Source organism: Microcaecilia unicolor, chromosome 1, assembly GCF_901765095.1.
Source record: "Microcaecilia unicolor chromosome 1, aMicUni1.1, whole genome shotgun sequence".
Lineage (NCBI taxonomy): Eukaryota > Metazoa > Chordata > Amphibia > Gymnophiona > Siphonopidae > Microcaecilia > Microcaecilia unicolor.
This window is the reverse complement of record NC_044031.1, coordinates 712,668,953-712,689,436: the sequence shown is the minus strand read 5'-3', so window position 1 is coordinate 712,689,436 and position 20,484 is coordinate 712,668,953. Positions and strand designations below refer to the sequence as shown.

General features: G+C 41.3%; 1 protein-coding gene across 1 annotated transcript in view; it reads right to left on the bottom strand.

The window, feature by feature from the left end:
* Window positions 1-4,595, bottom strand: part of GNB5 (G protein subunit beta 5) — a 125,894-nt gene extending 121,299 nt beyond the window's left edge. Inside the window, exon 1 of the mRNA XM_030189311.1 lies at window positions 4,470-4,595. Within this exon, the coding sequence (XP_030045171.1) occupies window positions 4,470-4,595 (126 nt within the window). The remainder of the gene's footprint in view (window positions 1-4,469) is intronic.
* Between the last annotated feature and the right edge of the window lie 15,889 nt (window positions 4,596-20,484).

The following is a 20,484-nucleotide window of genomic DNA, read 5'->3' as shown; positions in this document are numbered from 1 at the left end:
ATGCAATAAAACATTTTAATAGACATCATAAAGTGTAAGCAAAGATGAAACATGACATTCCCTTCTTCTTCTTCCTCCCTTCCTTCTCATGCAGTTTCCTACCTTAGAACAAGGATTTTCAAACCAGTCCTCAGGACACATCCAGCTAGTAAGGTTTCAGGATAACCACAATGAATATGCATGAGATTAATCTGCATACAATGGAGGTAGGGCATTCAAATCTATCTTATGGATATTCGTTGTGGGTATCCTGAAAACCTGACTGGCTAGGTGTGGCTCCCTCTCCATATCATCTCTCTTCTATCTTCAACCTTTTTCTCTTACCCCATTTCTTCATGCTGCTGTCTTTCCCCTCCATAAACTTCCTGGGTTCCCTTACATTCTCTCGTGCCCTCCTCCTGTTGGGCAGATGGTAGAGAGAAATCTGCTGTGGCCATTACCAGTGATAGGAAGGGACCCGCAATTTATAATCACCACACCTACAGCTCTTAATGAAGATGGCCTGGTCCTGGGCCTGAGGGGAGTCAGTGCTACAGGTCACTACCGAGGCTCCTTTTCATGGTGACCACCATAGGCGTAGTTTGACTGTTTCATTTGGGGGGGCAAAGAATGGGCGGAGCACATTAGCATATCATTTGCATATATATACATATGCAAATGAATATGCTAATGTGGAGGAAGGAATTGAATTTACAGGCAAAATATCACAGATGCACATTTCAAAAAGCTGACACATTTCAATTAATAAATTATGAATAAAATACTTTATCTACCTTTGTTGTCTGATCATTTAGTTTTTCTATTCGCTTTGGTCCCAGTGTCTTCTGTTTTATTCAGTGTCTTCTTTCCAGTAGGCTTCCCTCTGCTCCCCACCCCTCGCAGTCCCATCCATCTCTTGCTCTTCCCTCTGCTTCCCACCCCTCCCAGTCCCATCCATCTCCTGCTCCTTCCCTCTGCTTCCCACCCCTCCCAGTCCCATCCATCTCCTGCTCCTTCCCTCTGCTTCCCACCCCTCCCAGTCCCATTCATCTCCTGCTCCTTCCCTCTGCTTCCCACCCCTCCCAGTCCCATCCATCTTCCCTCTGCTCCCCACCGCCCCCCCCCCCGCGAGGTCCAAGATGGTGACTCCGTTTACCCCCTCTCTTCCTCCCTCCCTCCCTCCCTCCGCCGCCGCAGGCAACAGTCTTCAGCTTTTTCAGCGTTCCTGGCAGCGGTAGCGATGTACACGCTGCCTTCGGTCTGCCCCGGAAGCCTTCTCTTCAAGTTCCTGTTCCCACCTATGCGGGAACAGGAACTTGAAGAGAAGGCTTCGGAGCAGAGCCAAAGGCAGCATGTACATCGCTACTGCTGCCAGGAACGCTGGAAAAGACTGCTGCCTGCGGCGGAGGGAGGGAGGGAGGAAGAGAGAGGGGTAGACGGACACGCTCCTCTCCGTCCGCTACTCCGCTTGGCTTCCCTGCCCTCTCTGTCTGCGTCCCGCCTTCCTCTGACGTCAGAGGAAGGCGGGACGCAGACAGAGAGAGCAGGAAAGCCAAGCGGATGGAGAGGAGCGCGTGCGTGCATGTGTTTTTTTTTTTTTTTTTAACTAATGGCGCGGCGGCGCCTCATCGTCGTTTGGGAGGGCATTGCCCCCCCTCGCCCCCCCCCCAGTCTACGCCTATGGTGACCACCCAATAGAAGCAAACTCTTCAAGTGACCACAAGGGAGACTGGAAGACAGGAAGCTTGCCTGTCCTGCACTGATGTTCCATCCACTTCTTGTGGGTTATTGGTCAGTCCTTACAATAATATAGGACAGGGGTCAGCAAATGGTCAATTGCAAAAGGTCCCTAAGTCAACTGAAAGTCAGTGACCAAAAAATACAATGTCACTCTTGGACCCCCAGCCTACTTTGATGTCCACTCACTTCCTGAAAATCGAACTGGCTGGGTGTGCCCCGAGGACTGGGTTGAGAAACACTATGCCAAAGTGATTTTTTAAATCTGGTGATTCTTCTTTCATAAACTATTATGTCTATGGGAAAAGGAATGGGTCTCATCTTTAGGATCCTGCTGGGCACTTGTGGTGTGGACTGGCCACTATCAGAAGCAAGGTGCAGGTTTATTGGACCTTTGATTTGTCCCATCGTGGCACATCCTATGTTCAACAAACATTCTGGCTCTGATCTTATCATGACAAACAATGTAATGAGAGAATTTCAACTCTGAATTTCAGGTGCTTCCATTTAGCATCATCCGTTCTGGCCTATTTCCACACCCTGAGCTGCCCATCAGAATGAGAGCAGATCACATGGACAAAGGATCAGATCCATAGGCAAAAACCATAAGCAATGACTATTCATGAGTTAGATCTGCATTCACTTCCTCCATTGCATGCAAATCTAAATCATGCATATTCATTGCAGATATGCTGAAAACTTGACTGGCTGCAGTTCCCCCAGGACAAGTTTTGGAACCACTGCACTAGTTCCTAAATCAAGTGACTGATCTGCTGTATTTGATACTGTTGATCACCTAGCCTAGTGGTTAGTGCAGTGGACTTTGATCCTGGGGAACTGAGCTCAATTCCCACTGCAGCTCCTTGTGACTCTGGGCTAGTCACTTAACCCTCCATTGCTCCTGGTACAAAATAAGTACCTGAATATATGTAAACTGCTTTGAATGTAGTTGCAAAAACCTCAGAAAGGCGGTATATCAAGTCCCATTTCCCTTTCCTTAATATACTGTCCTTACTTGGATTTCAAGCACTTGTCTTGGTTTTCTTCCAATGCACTTTTAGTGTATGCTCTGGGGAGCCGCCTCCACTGCTATCCCACTATCAGTTGGTGTACTCCCTTGGTGTTCTGATTGCCTCCCATGGTTTTTGTTTGGTATCATCTTTATACTGATAACTCCCAAGTCTACCTCTCCACACCAAAAATTTCAGCAGAAATCCAAGCTCAAGTCTCAGCCTGCGGATCTGACATTGATGCCTGTATGTCTCACTGTCATCTGAAACCGACCTTCATCCTCCCTGTGTAGTCAGCTTGTAACCTTGGGGGTCATCCTTGATTCCTCTTTCTCTGCACAAATCCAACAGACTGCTAAAACTTGTCATTTCTTTCTATAACATCACCAATATTTGTCCCTTCCTTTCACAGCACACTACCAAAACCCAAACCACATTCCGATCACCTCACGCGAAGATTACTGCAACTTGCTTTTCACAGGTCTCCCACTAAACCATCTTTCTTCCCTTCAGTCTATTCAAAATTCTGCTGCATGACATCTTCCATCAGTGTCACTACAGTTACATAAACACTTCTCTTCAAGTCACTTCATTGGCTCCCTATCAGTTTCCATATACAGTTCAAATTCTTCTTACCGACTTAGAAGTGCATTCATTCTGCAGCTCCTCTGGTCCTCTGTTATCTCTCCTCACACCCCTCCCTAGGAATTCCATTCATCTGGTAAGTCAATCTTAGCTGGACCCTTCTCCTCCACTACCCATTCTACACTCTTTTCCTTTTATCTTGCTTCATGGTAGGCCTAAAATAGACTTCCTGAGTCAGTAATTTATACACCTTCTCTGCCCTATTCAAATCTAGGTTAAATGCCCACCTTTTTCAGCCTGCTTTTAACTCTTAACTCGCCAGTCACCTCTTCAGTACTCATATTTGTTTTAATCACTTGCACAATAAATAACTCCCTAATCCCTTTTTTGTCCTGTTTGTTTGTCTTGATTAGATTGTAAACTCTGTCGAGCAGAGATTGTCTCTTACATGTTTTGTATACAGCGCTGTGTATATCTAGTAGTGCTATAGAAATGATAAGTAGTAGTACTGAAATATTATAAAAAAGGAAACAACTTCATGAACAAAATGTGTTTACCAGGGGCGTATCTAGGTGGGGGCATGGGCCCCCACAGATTAAGCCCTGGCCCCCTCTACTCTGGACCCCCCTCCCGCTGCTGACCCTCCCCTGTTGCTGCCGCCAGGTACCTTTGCTGGTGGGGGTCCCCAACCTCCGCCAGCCAAAGTCTTCTTCAACGCCGGTTGACTCCAGCGTCTTCACTGATGATCTGACTCCTGCATGCATGTCCAGCACGGGGCTACATACAGGACATGCACGCAGGAGTCAGGACATCAGAAACAGATCATCAGTGAAAGCGCCGGAGTTGACCACCGCTGAAGAAGACTTCGGCTGGCGGGGGTTGGGGACCCCCGCCAGCAAAGGTACCTGGCGACAGCAACAGGGGAGGGTCGGTGGGGGGAGGTCGGCGGTGGGGGGGGGGTCAGTGGCGGGAGGGGGTCCAAAGTGGCAGGCATGCGGGGGGGGGGGGTCAGTGGGCTAAACTGGACCCCTCCACCGCCGAGGTCTGGCTATGCCCCTGGTGTTTACACTAATGGAGGAGAAAAGAGCTACTAATAATTCACATTTCTTTTGGTGCATTTTCAGGCTCACATGTTGTTTACTAGCATTGTTACTGTACCAGCTCGACGCATATGGAACAGATGATGATGGGCTCAGTTTTGAGGTAAATTGTTCTCAAGGGTCTTTCTCTGTTACATTTACAACAAGGACCAAACTGAACACCTGAAAATGTCTGGTCACACATCTTTTGTGTAGGATGATGCTGGCAGAGAAAGAGAGAGAGAATGGAAGAATTAGATTTTAAATCTATCCTGTAATCACATAGTAGCTAATGGACATTAGACAGCAAGTAGACAGCTGCACATGGGATAAACTACAACTAATCTCTAAAGCTTGAGAACCAGTTAATACATGTAGAACTCTCTCAGAGCCATGTAAGTACCTTTTTGTAAGGACAGCACATACAGTACATTTACTTATTTATAAAGCAATAACTTCCTTTTCTCTTCCAGGTTTTATGGTTGATTTTTCAAAATGCACATGTTGGTGTATTTTTGCAATGGTTGTTAATTTTAAATATGGCAGCTCTGAGAGGGAGACTGGTTGTTAGGCTTATAATCAGCAAAAATCCTGGCTATTGCCAAATAGACAGATCTGGCACACTGCAGTTTTTCTCATTCTTCAGAAATAGAGAGGTGGATCCTTTTAGGGTAGATTAATTCTTGTGAAGAAGTTTTGGCACACCTCTACACTTTGCAGTACAATGGCTTTGGAACATGTATACATGCTGTTCAACTGATTTCCATTCCACAGTATTGAACATCCCGTGCCTCTTCCCATCAATCTGTGGACATAACAGTATGTCCGTAATTTGTGATATATTTAATCTTAACACAATCATATATATATATATTAAGTTATCTTTATGCACCATAATTATTCTATGTATATTGTGCATCCTTAAGAACAGATGCAACTTCAAAACTAATAATTTCTTAATCTTAAAAAGAAATAACATATCCACAGTGAATGACACTTGACATAGCTCAGAGAGGGGAGAGATTTTGATTAGCTAACAAATAGTGAATGCTCTTAGAAAATGACCCCAATGCCATTAAAATTTGCTGCACAGTCCATTGCACACAATGGGCTCTGCAGCAAATAAACATTAACAGCTTTAGCACATACTAACTGGTAGTAAATGACCCCCAAATAGATATTTGTTCATTAACACAGCTATGTAAAGTAAAATAAAGTGTTCAGATGGTCACCATTCAATAACCTTTTGTGAGTAAAATGTAAGTTTTTGGAATTTTCTGGATCATTGTATAGTACAAGCACATCATGGAGCTGTTGTTTACTAAAGGTTTTCTTCCGTTTTGTACACGTGGGGAAAATACTTAGTAAGTAGGGTATGTTTCGGTAAAGAAACAACTTATATATCTGAAAGAATGATTTCTGATATTTAAAACATTAGGGTGCTTTAACTATTCCGAAATATTTTTAGAACAATAACAGTGTGACAGGGTAAAATTTCATCACAGTTAATGTGCTTCGCAGACAAAGAGAGGAAACTGCAACCTCAAACATATTACTTTACAAAATCTTCATGTTGTAAAACTAATTTTGGGATTACATGCATACACCTTGGAAAGAATTCAGAGCTAGCATGTTGTCCAGAAATATCTAACCTTTTTTAAAATTACATACCCAGCCCAGCACGATCACTTGAAGTTGATTCAGTGGATGTGGAGCAAATGCAATGAGAAATGTAAGAGGCCACCCTCAAGCCAAAAAGCTTAATAATCTACTTAGGAAAGTATTAAATCGTAAGGTTCCTTCTGTATACAGATACAACATGGTACAGGATCTTGCTACAATACATAAGGTTAAAATTTCTTAACTAGTTAGCATAATGCATTTAAGTGCCCATTTACTAAATGGCATTAAGGTTTTGAAGTTAATGCATGCAAAAGTTAACTATGGTGGTCACTCACTACACAACATCTGCGGTACCTACTAGGTATGCTCATGGTACTTGATGGAAGGCAGATATGCCACTAATATGGGACGGTGTTCATTACTGCACATTAATGGCATGGCTGCTAACCCAGAATGGAATTGACTATAGCTTGGATAATGTTGTTAACTGTTCCTCATTTTCTACTGTTAATGCACGTTAACAATACCTGTGCTAACTGCAAGTTGCATGCCTGTCTCTTAATATGAATTTCTGCTCAGAGAGGTCCTTTAGGTGCACCAAAAAAATGGCCTACGCTGTTGTAGAAGTGTGTATTGGACACGAACAGGTCCATTTTTCAGCGCCTGCAAAAAAGGCCTTTTTTTTCCCAAAAATGGGCATGCGGCAAAATAAAAATCGGTGCGTGTCCATTTTGGGCCTGAGACCTTACTGCCACCATTGACTTACCAGTAAGGTCTCACGCATTAACCGAGCAGTAATTGTCTGTGCACGTACAATGCCAATTACCACCCGGTTAGTGCAGCGCACCGTAAAAAATATATTTTCTGGCGCGCGTAGTGAACGCATGTAGAAAATGAAATTACCGCCTGGGCCACGCGGTAGCCGGGCGGTAGTTCCGAATTGGCTCGTGTTGGGCACGCGTAGGCGCCTATTCGGTTTAGTAAAAGGGCCCCTGGGTGTCTAACTCTTGTTAGCTTTTTAAGTTACACATTGAGAATTGATGCATTAAAGAAAAAAAACAATTGGTGATAAGAAAAGTAATCCTTTGTTTGCTGCAGACTTGAGGAAAAGTAACAACAATGTTATAAACTGGAGAGAATCTGGTTAAAACACAGAACAAAGGAGGACCACGATTGTAATTTATAAACAATCAGGGAGAAGATAAAAAGTTACTACGTTCAACTAGTTAATAAGGAAACACCTAATCAAAGTAAACTGTTCCAGACAGTGAACTCCCTTACTGAGACAAAAGAGATTTTACAGGCAGAAGAAACTCAGGGTTCAGTTTACTAAGGTGCACTAGTGTTTTTAGCGCGTGAACAAAATTAGCACGCACCTGTGTAGGCGCCCAAAGGAATATTGTGGGCACCTACACAGTTAGCGCATGCTAAAAGCACTAATGCACCTCTAGTGCAGCTTAGTAAACAGGGCCCTCAGAGGCTTGTAGATTATTTTCAAGATAAAATAAGTAATATACAGAAAGAGATTGTTGGTTATCAAATGGTAGAAGAGACTGCAGCTATTCAGCAAAAAAATAAATTTTGGTATTCCTGCTGATAGATACTGGGGGAAGTTTACCTCAGTTCAAGAGGAGGATCTCTTGCCTTTATTTAAGCAATATAGTTCTTTCTGCCTGTTGTGTATTAGACATGTGTCCACCTTCTTTGATTAAAACAGCTCCATCCTCCTTGTTAGTTTTACTGAAAAATTGGCTAAATTTCCAGTTGGCTCAAGGCCTATTTCCAACAGAGGATGGAAATGTAGTGCTAACATCTGCTCCACAAAATATTAAAATAAGTTCAATGGATGTTACCAACTATTGGCTGGTGGCTTCAATACCATTATTTACCAAATTAATAGAAGGGATTGTAACGAAACAAGTGACTGCATATTTGAATAAATTTGATCTTTTGCATGATTTACAATCGGGATTTCACAGGAATTATAGCACTGAAACAATCTTAGCGACATTATTGGCAGAAGGAAGAGCATTGCTAGGTAAAGGACAGAACTGGCAGATGGAAAGGCATTGCAAGGAAATCAGCATACAATGGAGAGGGTCAAAGTACACAAAACAAGTAGTAAAACAAAAACCAGCATAAAGGACTTTCAAGAGTGGGAAAAGTGTGCTTTATTGGTGACCCAACCAGACACGGGCTGTGTTTTGGCGTAAGAGATGCCTGCCTCAGGAGTTAATTCTATAAATTAAACAAGCATAGAAATATACAATAAATATAAACGCAATACTTATTTATTTATTTATTTGCTGCATTTCTATCCCATATTTTCCCACCTATTTGCAGGCTCAATGTGGCTTACATTATGCCATAATGGCGATTGCCATTCCAGAATGAGAGATACAGAGTATTATTGCAATTAAAGTACAGAAAATAAAATAAGTCATAAGAAGTATCCTAATGATAATTTGATTATCTCGCATAACTTGTACAATATAACCCATAACCAAGTTGCAACAAATGTATTTTCATTATTCTTATCTTATTGTAAGCCACACTGAGCCCGCAAAGAGGTGGGAAAATGTGGGATACAAATGCAAACAAACAATAAATAAATAAATAAAGTAAATAAACAATTCAGTTCAGACATTAAAGATCAAGGGTAAATGTAAAACCTTCAACAGTAATAATGTGAGTAAAGTAAATAAATAAAAAGAGTTCAATGTTGACTTATTTTAGTAAGTTTTGATGTCTGGTCGATTATGAAGGATCCTTTAGGTAAGTCTCTTTGAATAAGTTAGTCTTTAGTAATTTATGGAAGTCTGTCAAAACATGCATAGTTTTTATGGCAGTTAGTAGAGAATTCCACAGTTGTATGCTGATGTACAAGAAGCTAGATGCATAAATTGATTTATATTTAAGTCCTTTGCAGTTGGGGTAATGGAGGTTCAAGAAAGTGCGTGATGATCTTTTTGCGTTCCTTGCTGGTAGGTTTATGAGACCTACCAGCAAGGAATATGAATATATGATGCAAATATATAATACAAGAGCATGATGCATAACTGTACTCTAACATTAAACAAAATAAAAGCGTAAACCATAATTGAAAAACATAATTAAAAGTATAGAACTGTTCAAAAAACATATGTGTATGTGTGAAAAGACATTAAAAAGAACTGTGTGTACACTGGTGATTCAATGATGTGCTCGGAAATCTTGCCAAGGTGATATAATAAAAAGTGATAAATAAAATGAATCTACCAGCGGATTATCAATGTTACTAAGGTGAAAATGATGTGAAAAAAACTAGGAATGGTGACTAAATCAGTATAGTAACATAGTGATACTAGGACAATATTGAAAAAATAAAGGGGCCCTTTTAGGGTCCACGCATGGCAACAAGCTTACCACGGGCCAATCTGGAACTACCGCCGGGTGACTGCAGGAGCCTGGCGGCAGTTCCCACCCCCAGTGCATGCCATTTCTGACACAACAAAAATATTTTCAATTTTGTAGTGCCTGGTGCTTACCCGGTGGTGATCAGGCAGTGCCACGGGCTGCCCAGTTACCGTCAGGTTAGCACGGTAGCCCTTACCTCAATGGATGGTAGTAAGTGCTTCCCCTCGAAATGACAGGGCAGTAAGTGGTTCACTTACCACATGGCCATTTCTTTTCCCGAAAAAAGACAGCCTTTTACCCACTGTGGTAAAAGGGGGCCTCTGCACGCATCAAAAACACACACTTTCACCACAGCTTAGTAAAAAGACCCCTTAGAGAATTGCATATGCCATAGGTGGATGAGTGAGTGAGGAAAACTGCTAAACAATAAAAAAAAAAAAGATTTATATTTATCTTACCAACCAACACTAAGGGGTCCTTTTACTAAAGTGCGCTGAAAAATGGCTTGCAGTAGTATCGGCTCGGGTTTTGGGCACACGCCGATCCATTTTTCAGTGTACCTGTAAAAAAGGCCTTTTTTTTTTGCTGAAAATGGATGTGTGGCAAAATCAAAATTGGGGTCTGAGACTTTACTGCTAGCCATTGACCTAGTGGTAAAGAATTTGCGCGGTAATGGCCTACATGCGTCAAATGCCACTTGGCGCGTGTCCATTAGGTGCGCCCAAAAATAAAAAATATTTTTCAGACGTGCATATCGGACGTGCACCAAAAATGAAATTACCGCAAGAGCCATGCGGTAGTCAGGCGATAACTCCGTTTTGGCACATGTTGGACGCACATAGATGCTTACACTGCTTAGTAAAAGGGCCCCTAAGTGCATAGGTGGTAACACAGGATACATTTGTGGAAGCACAGCGCAATGATGGTCCGCTCTACTGAAAAAACGAACCCCTCTGTTTACTAAGCCACACTAGCGGCTGCCAGTGTGTTAATGCCGACATAGCCCATTCACTTTGAATGGGCTGTGTTGGCATTATCCTTGCAGCTTAGTAAACGGAGAGGGGGGGTAAAATAACAATAAAATAATCAAGACAAACATGATAAAAACATAAAGTGGGACCAATGGAGAAAGATACAAGATCCAGCAGATAAAACTGTATATTATATTTAAAACTATTTAAAAAAACCAGAATAATAATCTGCCTCTGTATCATGAAAAAGAATAGCGAATTATTCAAAGAGTTTCAACCAAACCATATTATCAATAACTCTGGCAGCGCGTTTGAATGAGTGACTATATATGTAAAGCTGTGCAGATGTTAAAAACATGTCCAAATTGAAACAACCGTGGCAGCACTATTAAACGAATGAAGTGTATATATGAAAGAGTGATAACTACTAAAAAAAAAAACAGTGGGACTGGTGTATACTAAAATCACATCCTCAAAAAACATGCCACATTATCAAAACATATTAGGCTAACATAGAATAAGAGAGTAACTGTAGCAACGGAATTGAATGAGTATGTATAAAATGTGGTGCCGATGTCGTGTGGGGAAAAAGACAACACAATGATTCATTGAAACGGATCAAATTAACATCACACACCAGAAACAGAGTGAGAACTGACCATTATCAAACATTAAAGTGAAGCAAATGAAGGTGGTGTTCTGAAATGAAGAAAAAAATAAACCTGAGAAATTTCAAACCAGTAGATAGGAGCAGAACACAATGCTATGAAATAGCACCAAAGTCTGTGCTGTGCTGGAACTGCTGCTTTTTAACATATTTATAAATGATCTAGAAATGGGAGTAACTAGTGAGGTAATTACATTTGCTGATGACACAAAGTTATTCAAAGTTGTTAAGTCACAAGAGGATTGTGAAAAATTGCATTACGAGACCAGGCGACTGTGCTTCTAAATGGCAGATAACATTTAATGTGAGCAAGTGCAAAGTGGAAAAAAGGAATCCAAACCATAGCTATGTGATGCAAGGTTCCACATTAGGAGTCACCACCCAGGAAAAGGATCTAGGTGTCATGGAGGGGCATTTTCGACCAGGGATGCCTATCTCTAAGGGCGCCCATCTCCAAGGATGGCGCCGCGAAGGGGCAGTTTGTGAGCTGGGCGTTTTTGTTTTTCAGCGATAATGGAAAATGAAAGCGCCCAGCTCAAAAAGAAGTCACAGAAGTTCAGTGCGGTATTGTAAAGAACGATGCATAAATCCCCGTCGGTAATTGGCTCCTAAAGCATGTGCAGAGCAGCCAAGCGTTATGCTGGCTGCTCTGCGCATGCCAGAAACGTCAAAACAACAAAAAAAAAGAAAACAACATAAACACATGGCTCCCCGCTTTTTTTGTCGAATAAAACATGGACGTCTATTTTTTGTGAAAATATGGTTCGGTCCGCCCCTTCACGGACCCGTTCTTGGAGATAAACGCCCATGGAGATAGACGTTTTCGTTCGATTATGCCCCTCCACGTATGCTTTATAGTGGTCTGACCACGGTGCTGGTGTCCATTTTGTATCTGTTAGTATAAGGTTTGAATCAGGATCGAATTTGTATGTGATAATGTCTAGTGTGTGTCCTTTATTGTGAGTTGGTTGCGTGTTTGGTTCATGAAGATACCACAGTTGTAGGAACTCTTTGCATTCTTGGGTGCTTGTAGAGGTGAGATCTTCAAAGTGCAGGTTGATATCTCCTATTATGATAAGATTTGAGGTAGAGACACAAGTGTTCGAAATAAAGTCCATAAAGTGTGTTGGGAAAATCCACTGCATGTCCTAGGATAAGCATCATACTGTTCTGGGATCTTGCCAAGTACTTGTGATCTGGATTGGCCACTGTTGGAAACAGGATACTGGGCTTGATGGACCTTTGGTCTGCCCCAGTATGGCAATGCTTATGCTCTTATGTTCTAAAGTGGACACGCACATGTGCATTCCCTCTTACCAGTCAGGGAATGAAAACGAGGTAGAGAGAAAAGAGGGACAAAAAAACCCCCATAAAAATGTGACGTGAAAAAGGAGATGAATCAATAAATATAGTGATAATAGGATACATTGATAAAACTGGGGTGAAATGCACATTAATCTAAGCATAAAAGTGACTATACTTGACCAAAATGCTGGAACAAAAGTGCTGTAACCACATAAAAAGCTTGATGTAAGTGAAAAACAGCTGTGTAAAATGCTGGCATCTAAGTGCTGACATGACTTTAAATCTTAAATAAATACAAAAGCCACTTATGTGCTTATAATAGTAGGCTAATATATCAAATCTGTAGGACAAATATGAGGTGCATAAATTTCTAGTGAAACATTATTGATTATTGTGAATGGGAACAGATGAAACCCAATGATCATTTATATGATTTGAAGATGGGCTGAAATATGAAACTTCTTGATTAATCCTATGGTACATGGATCTTAGATATAACAACTAATAAAAAGCCAATGTAAAATGACAAATATGTTGACATAACATACGTAAAATACAATAGAAAACTAATAAGCATCATGAATTATTAAAAAGAAATATATATCATATTAAAAATACGTTTGAATGCGGTAAATATAGAATAAATCAATATCAAAGTACAGTATAAAAACTGAAAATACCCCAGTTATCTTAGTTTTTATAACCTGCTAATCCTGACTTTTTTTTACATATCATGTCTTTTATTTTACAAGCACCCCGATGGCTACTGAGTGACACCGAACATATTCCATTATCAGGCTCATTTTCAAAGCACTTAGCCTCCCAAAGTTCCATTGAAACCTATGGAACTTAGCCTCCCAAAGTGCTTTGAAAATATGCCTCATAGTATGTCTCCAAATTGAAAAGGAATTTTGAAAACCATTTTGTCTTAGTTTATTAGATACTCTGAAGGGTAATATCATAATCTCTTCTTCCTTTACTTGTCTCTTACAGTTAGACAAACTAATGGAAATTCCACATGATTTCAATATTCATTCAATGATCTGGAATAATTCAACTATTTAATTAATAATAAACTGATACTCTGGAAAGAATGGTTTAATAAAGGAATCTGGTCTCTTGATCAAATCTTGATTGATAATAAATTAAAATCTTTCCCAATGCTACAAACACAGTTTGGATTGTGTCCAAAAAAACAATTTCGTTGAATACAGTTACAACATTTTATGACTTCCAATCATTATCCAAGTTCGCACGTACACTTCAACCCTCTCTATTTCAATTTATCATCTCAGCTCACCATAAAGGACATGTTGCATCTCAACTTTATACATTTTTAATTAGATCAACCTTTAAAAAAAAGACAGGGATATAGATCAGTATGGGAATCTGATCTACATTGTTCCCTTACTAATCCACAATGGAGTACTTTTTGGGCTAAAACGAGTAAATCCATTTCTTCATCAACCTTCCTCCAATCTCTTTTTTTCCCCTACATCCTAGAACCTTATGGACTCCTCAAAAAATGAAGGTTGCAGGTCTGTTGAAAGATAACTTATGTTGGTCATGTAATGATCATCAAGGTACTCTTCTCCATTTAATCTTCAAATGCCATTGTACCAATTTATTTTGAACCCAAGTATGGCAAGTTATTTCATCTATATTCAACTTTACTGGAGTTATGGATCCTAAAAAGATTATCTTTGGTTCATTGACATTAGATCAATCTTTAGATGTTCACAAATCTATACTTTTTGACACATTGATAGAAATTACCCTTAAATACATACTATTCAATTGGAAGGATAATTCACAACTTAATATACATTTTTGGTGGAATAATGTCTTACAAACTCACAGATTTTGTACAGTCAATACTGGTAATCTTCAGATATCTAATCATAAAATTTGGTTACCTTTACAACAATTTTTAGAGTCAAATCCAACTTACTAGCCAACTGAGCATAACATCTAAGTCCTTTTTTAAAATTATTTTAATTCATTTCACTTTTTTTTTTTACCTACTATTCATATAACTTTCATTAAAGTTCATATTAATTTCATCTGCATATTTGTTGAGATTGTGTATTCATTCAATACAAACTTTTGAACTACTATCACATTATTCAATTTTTATCCAGTTACATGTCTTATTGTTCTACATTATTGATATATTTATAAGAACTGTCTATTATCATGTGGAGGGGCATAATCGAACGGGAACGACCATCTCTAAGGGTGCCCATCTCTAAGGGCGTCCCGGCGAAGGGGCGGGGAAACCCATATTATCGAAACAAGATGGGCATCCATCTTTCGTTTTGATAATACGGTCGGGGATGCCCAAATCTCAGCATTTAGGTCAACCTTAGAGATGGTCGACCTAAATGTTGAGATGGTCAACCTTAGAGATTGTCGTCCCTGGTTTTCCGCCATAATGGAAAATGAGGATGCCCATCTCAAAAATGACCAAATCCAACTCATTTGGTCATGGGAGGAGCCAGCATTCGTAGTGCACTGGCCCCCCTCACATGCCAGGACACCAACCGGGCACCCTACAAATTGCTCCCAGGTGCATAGTTCCCTTACCTTTGGTGCTGAGCCCCCCAAACCCACTCCCCACAACTCTACACCACTACCATAGCCCTAAGAGATGAAGGGGGGCACCTACAAGTGGGTATAGTGGGTTTCGGGTGGGTTTTGAAGGGCTCACATTTACCAGCACAAGTGTAACAGGTGGGGGGGGATGGGCCTGGGTCCGCCTGCCTGAAGTGCACTGCACCCACTAAAACTGCTCCAGAGACCTGCATACTGCTGTCATGGAGCTGGGTATGACATTTGAGGCTGGCAAAAAAAAGTTTTTAATTTTTTTTTAGGGTGGAAGGGGGTTGGTGACTACTGGGGGAGTAAGGGGAGGTCATCCCCAATTTCCTCTGGTGGTCATCTGGTCAGTTTTGGCACCTTTTTGAGGCTTGGTCGTGAAAAAAAATGGACCAAGTAAAGTCGAGCAAATGTTCATCAGGGACTCCCTTCTTTTTTTCCATTATCGGCCAAGGACGCCCATCTCTTAATCACTCCCCCTGTCCCACCTTCGCTACTGTGCCGACACACCCCCATCAACTTTAGTCATCCCTGTGACGGGAAGCAGTTGAGGATGCCTAAAAACGGCTTTCAATTATGCCGATTTGGGCGACCCTGAGAGAAGGATGCCCATCTCCCGATTTGTGTGGGAAGATGGGCGCCCTTCTCTTTCAAAAATGCCCCTGATAGTTTCTCTTATGAAATAGAAGTTATAAAACATTGTTATTTTGTATTGTATTTGGATGTTTGTTATGCTCAAAAATTTGATAAAATTTACTTCAACACAAAACCTGTTAAGCCAAGCTAACAGAAATCCAATGAAATAAATAAAATGTGTGTAAAAACATGTATAGGTTAATATCCAAGTGAAATAGAAAAGACTCCATAAAGATCTAATAGATAAAATCAACATTATGGTCATGCAAGCAAAACCAAACATTGAAAGAAACCTGCAAATCATTATTGAAAATAAAAAAATGGGGACGGAGTTACATTATAGAAAAACAGAATAATCAGTCTCTGCATTTAAACCTGCTGGGTAAACAGTGCCAAGTTCAATGATACTGCGTTATTCTTGTTGCAGTAGTAGTAAATCAATATCTCCTCCTCATCAGGGGGTACTGAGGGCCTTACAAACAAAGAATCTCAAATCATCAAAGGTGAGTGAAAGAAAACAATGTTGTATGAGGGGAGCAGCAAGATTCTCCCTCCGCACGTTACGTCTATGTTCAATAATAATTTTTTTTACTTTCCTTATAGTTTTACCAAGATACATTAGGGAACAGATAATAATATAAACAACCCTTTTGGTGTTGCAGTCAGAGTCATGTTTCAGTTGATAGTTTTTTCTTGTGTGTGATGTGTAAAAGTGTCCAAAGCAAGAGAGAGGGGGCAAAGAAACATTTCCACAGGGGAGGTGACCAAAGGTGGTAGTGGGTTGCGTCCTTGCAACAGGCAGGGCAGGCGGTACAATAATCTCGATGTTTCTGCCTTGTGTGTATGTAATTATCAGCTTTTCATTCTTAAAACATTTTATTTATTTATTTATTTGTAGCATTTGTATCCCACATTTTCCCACCAATTTGCAGGCTCAATGTGGCTTACATTTGCCGTAATGGCGGTCGCCATTTCCGGGTAACAGTATAACATATGGTGTTACGTTAAGGTGCATACATACATGGTAACATAGATGGAACATAACATACATGGAACATTTCATGGAATATATATATATATATATACATACCATGTGTATACATACATGGTAAAGAAGAATACATTATGGTATTACATGAAGGTTCCTGAGTGATAATTGGATTATAACATACATTAGGTCAACGACTATGGAGAGCCCATATTCGACATAGGATTGAAGTGATAGTGCTTGTTCATTAATAGCTAAGAGGTGAATCAGTCAGGTATGATTAAATAAGATTTCGGTTGTGTCTGGTTCGTTTATAGTATTATTATGTAATATTTAAGATGGTTGTTTGTGGTATGGCCTTTTGAACAAATCTGTTTTCAATAGCCTTCGGAAGATAGGTCTTGCGTTGTTTTTATGGCCTTCGGTAGTGCGTTCCATAGTTGGGTACATATGTATGAGAAACTGGTCGCGTATGTGGATTTGTATTTTAGCCCTTTGCAGTTAGGGTAGTGGAGATTGAGGAATATGCATGCTGATCTTTTTGCATCCTAGTAGGCAAGTCTATAAGGTCTGACATGTAGGTCGGGGCTTCCCCGTGAACGATTTTGTGGACCAGGGTGCAAACTTTGAACGCAATTCTTTCTTTTAGTGGAAGCCAGTGTAATTTTTCTCATAGGGGTTTGGCACTTTCGTATTTAGCTTTCCCATATATGAGTCTGGCTGCTGTGTTTTGAGCGATTTGAAGCTTCTTAATGTCCTTCCAACATATACTAATTTTTTTTCAAGATTTTTGTATATTTTTTTACAAAGATGAAAATTTCAAACAGCATACAATGTCAGATGCTATTTTATTGGTTCTTGGGCATAGCATAGTGTCTCGATCTGCTGCCCTTGCCTTGTTCAAACCTTCAACTATACAGGGTATCCTCTTTCCTTAAACTGTCTGATCATAGGGGTGGATGAAACTACAGTGTAGTAAATTTAAAACAAATCGTAGAAAATATTTCTTCACCCAACACTACTACTACTACTATTAAACATTTCTATAGCACTACTACACTTACGCAGCGCTGTACAAATTAACATGAAAAGACAGTCCCTGCTCAACAGAGCTTACAATCTAAATTGGACAGATGAACAGACAGTTAGGGGTGGGGAAATTGCAGTGGTAGGGGTGATAAGTGAGGGTGTTGAGTAAGAGAGTCATGGTTAGGAGTCGAAAGCAGTAGCAAAGAGGTGGGCTTTAAGCCTAGACTTGAAGACAGCCAGAGACTGAGCCTGACGTACTGGCTCAAGGAGTCTATTCCAGGCATAGGGAGCAGCGAGATAGAAGGAACGGAGCCGGGAGTTAGCAGTTGGGGAGAAGGGGGACGACAGGAGACATTTACCCAGCGAATGGAGTTCACGGAGAGGAGTGTAGGGAGAGATGAGAGCGGAAAGGTACTGAGGAGCTGCGGAGTGGATGCACTTGTAGGTCAAAAGGAGAAGTTTGAACCGTATGCGGAAGCGGATAGGGAGCCAGTGAAGCGACTTGAGGAGAGGGCTAACGTGAGTATAGCGACTCTGGCGGAATATAAGACGCGCAGCAGAGTTTTGGACAGATTGAAGAGGAGATAGATGGCCGAGCGAGAAGCAAATTGCAGTAGTCTAGGCGAGAGGTGATAAGGGTGTGGGTAAGGGTTTTGGTAGCGTCCTCGGAGAGGAAAGGGGGGATTTTGTTAATATTATAGAGAAAGAAACATAATTAAACTCTGGAATTCGTTGCCAGAGAACGTGGTGAAGGCCGTTAGCTTGGCAGAGTTTAAAAAGGGGTTAGACGGTTTCCTAAAGGCCACATCCAAAAACCCCTACTAAATGGACTTGGGAAAAATCCACAATTCCAGGAATAACATGTATAGAATGTTTGTACGTTTGGGAAGCTTGCCAGGTGCCCTTGGCCTGGATTGGGCGCTGTCGTGGACAGGATGCTGGGCTTGATTGACCCTTGGTCTTTTCCCAGTGTGCCATTACTTATGTACTTATGGTCTGTTTTTCAAACTTATCAAAGGTGATATAGAGCCTTCACAGCCTGAGTGTTATGACTTGGAGAAGTGAGCCCTTGTGCCCCGACTGAGCACGGCGTAGATGGAGTGAAACCGCACTCGGTCAGGCAGCCAGACAACCCCTAGCTTCACCTGGGCAGCAACCGCCGTTCCCCGGGAGTTGAGCCCCTGGGTGCAGGCGGCCACCAGGACTTCCGGAACCGGTGGGGTTGAGCAGCCACTGACCAGCCAGGCGGGAGAGCAGGCACAGTCCAGGACCAAGAGAAGCAGCAATACAGCGGATAGTCAAGATTCAATCCAGAAGTCAGGGCTGGCAGCAAAGCAGAGAATGTCAGGTCAAAACCAAGCCGGGAGAAGACAGCAGAATGCAAAGAACACGCACCAGACCTCTACAACGATAGAAGCCAAAGCAAACTGATAACCGTGTTCAGTTCTTAAATAGGCCTCTCATCAGGGGATCCGTTCCACAGCTGGCAGGCAAGGAACCTCATTGGGCATGCCCATAGGAATAAGCCTCTCAAGATGGCTGCCCCTCAGGAACTGATGTAGATGCTCCACTCAAGATGGCCGTCCTCAGGGACTGATCAAATGCACCTCTCAAGATGGTCGCCCCTCAACTGAACCTTCCAAGATGGCCGCCGCCAGGAGCAGCCAGGTAGGAGTGTAACAGAGTGTAACACTGTACACTGAGGAACTGTGAAAAAGGAAGATTTTCTTTCAAAGTCCTTTTGTGGAAACTCAGGAAATGCAAAAATTGTTTTTTATCTGTAGGTTTCCCGAAGATGGTAGTATTGAAACCATATGAATCCTTCATGATCTGAAGATCCAAAAAAGATATTTGTTTATTATCGTAATGCATAGTGAATTTAAGAGTGAGATCCAAGGAATTCAACCAAATATGGAATTCTAGTAGTCTTTCATGACTTCCACAGCATCAAAATATCATCGATATACCTTTTCCAAAGGCAGGCTTCTTCTAGAGGTTTCCTTCTTACAAAAATACTGCTAGCTTTTTACTTAAATCTAGAAAGCCAAGAGATCAGCCCGGGGCATAACAACCTATCTCCCTTATTAATGTTGATTTTAAGATCCTATCGAGAATTCTAGCGGACTATTTGGTGCAGGACTTGCCTAGGGTCATACAGGAAGATTAGGTTGGTTTTGTCTGTGGGCGTCAATCCATCCTCAATCTTCGGAAGTTGCTTATGGCTCTTTCTTACAATCAGTGTCAGGATATTCCGCTTTTGGTCACTAGCCTGGATGCTGAACATGCCTTTGACCATGTGCAGTGGCCCTTTCTTTTTACTACTCTAAGCCATGTGTGGATTGAAGGATGGTATTATAAGTCTGTATCTGCTCTCTATAGTGATCCTCATTCTGCCCTTCTGGTCAGTGGGGTCTGGACAGCCTCCTTTCCAATTGACTGTGGAACTTGGCAGGGGTACCCCCTCTTGCCCCACTCCCCTGCTCTTTCTTCTTTTTCTTCTTTCCCTAGAGCCCCTTTTGTGTTTGATTAGAAGTTAGAAAGAGGTGGAAGGGGAGAGTGGGTGGCCAACCGGTTCTTAAGGTGTTCAACTTTGCGGATGATTTGCTTTTGACTTTGATGGAGCCCCCAAACCTCTTTGCCAGCACTGTTGTGTTTGATTTCTTATTATGGGGAGGTCTCGGATTTTAGACTCAATTTGACTAAATCTCTTGCATTTCCCTCTACCCCAGAGCTCCGTATGCACTGGTCTGGGGACTTTCCTTTGAGCTGGGCTGAGGGTCAGTTTAAATATTTAAGGGTCATGATTCCCTCCAACCTTTATCTCCTCTATGATTGCAATGTTCACTCCCTGTTGAGGGATTTGTAGCAGACTCTTGGATTA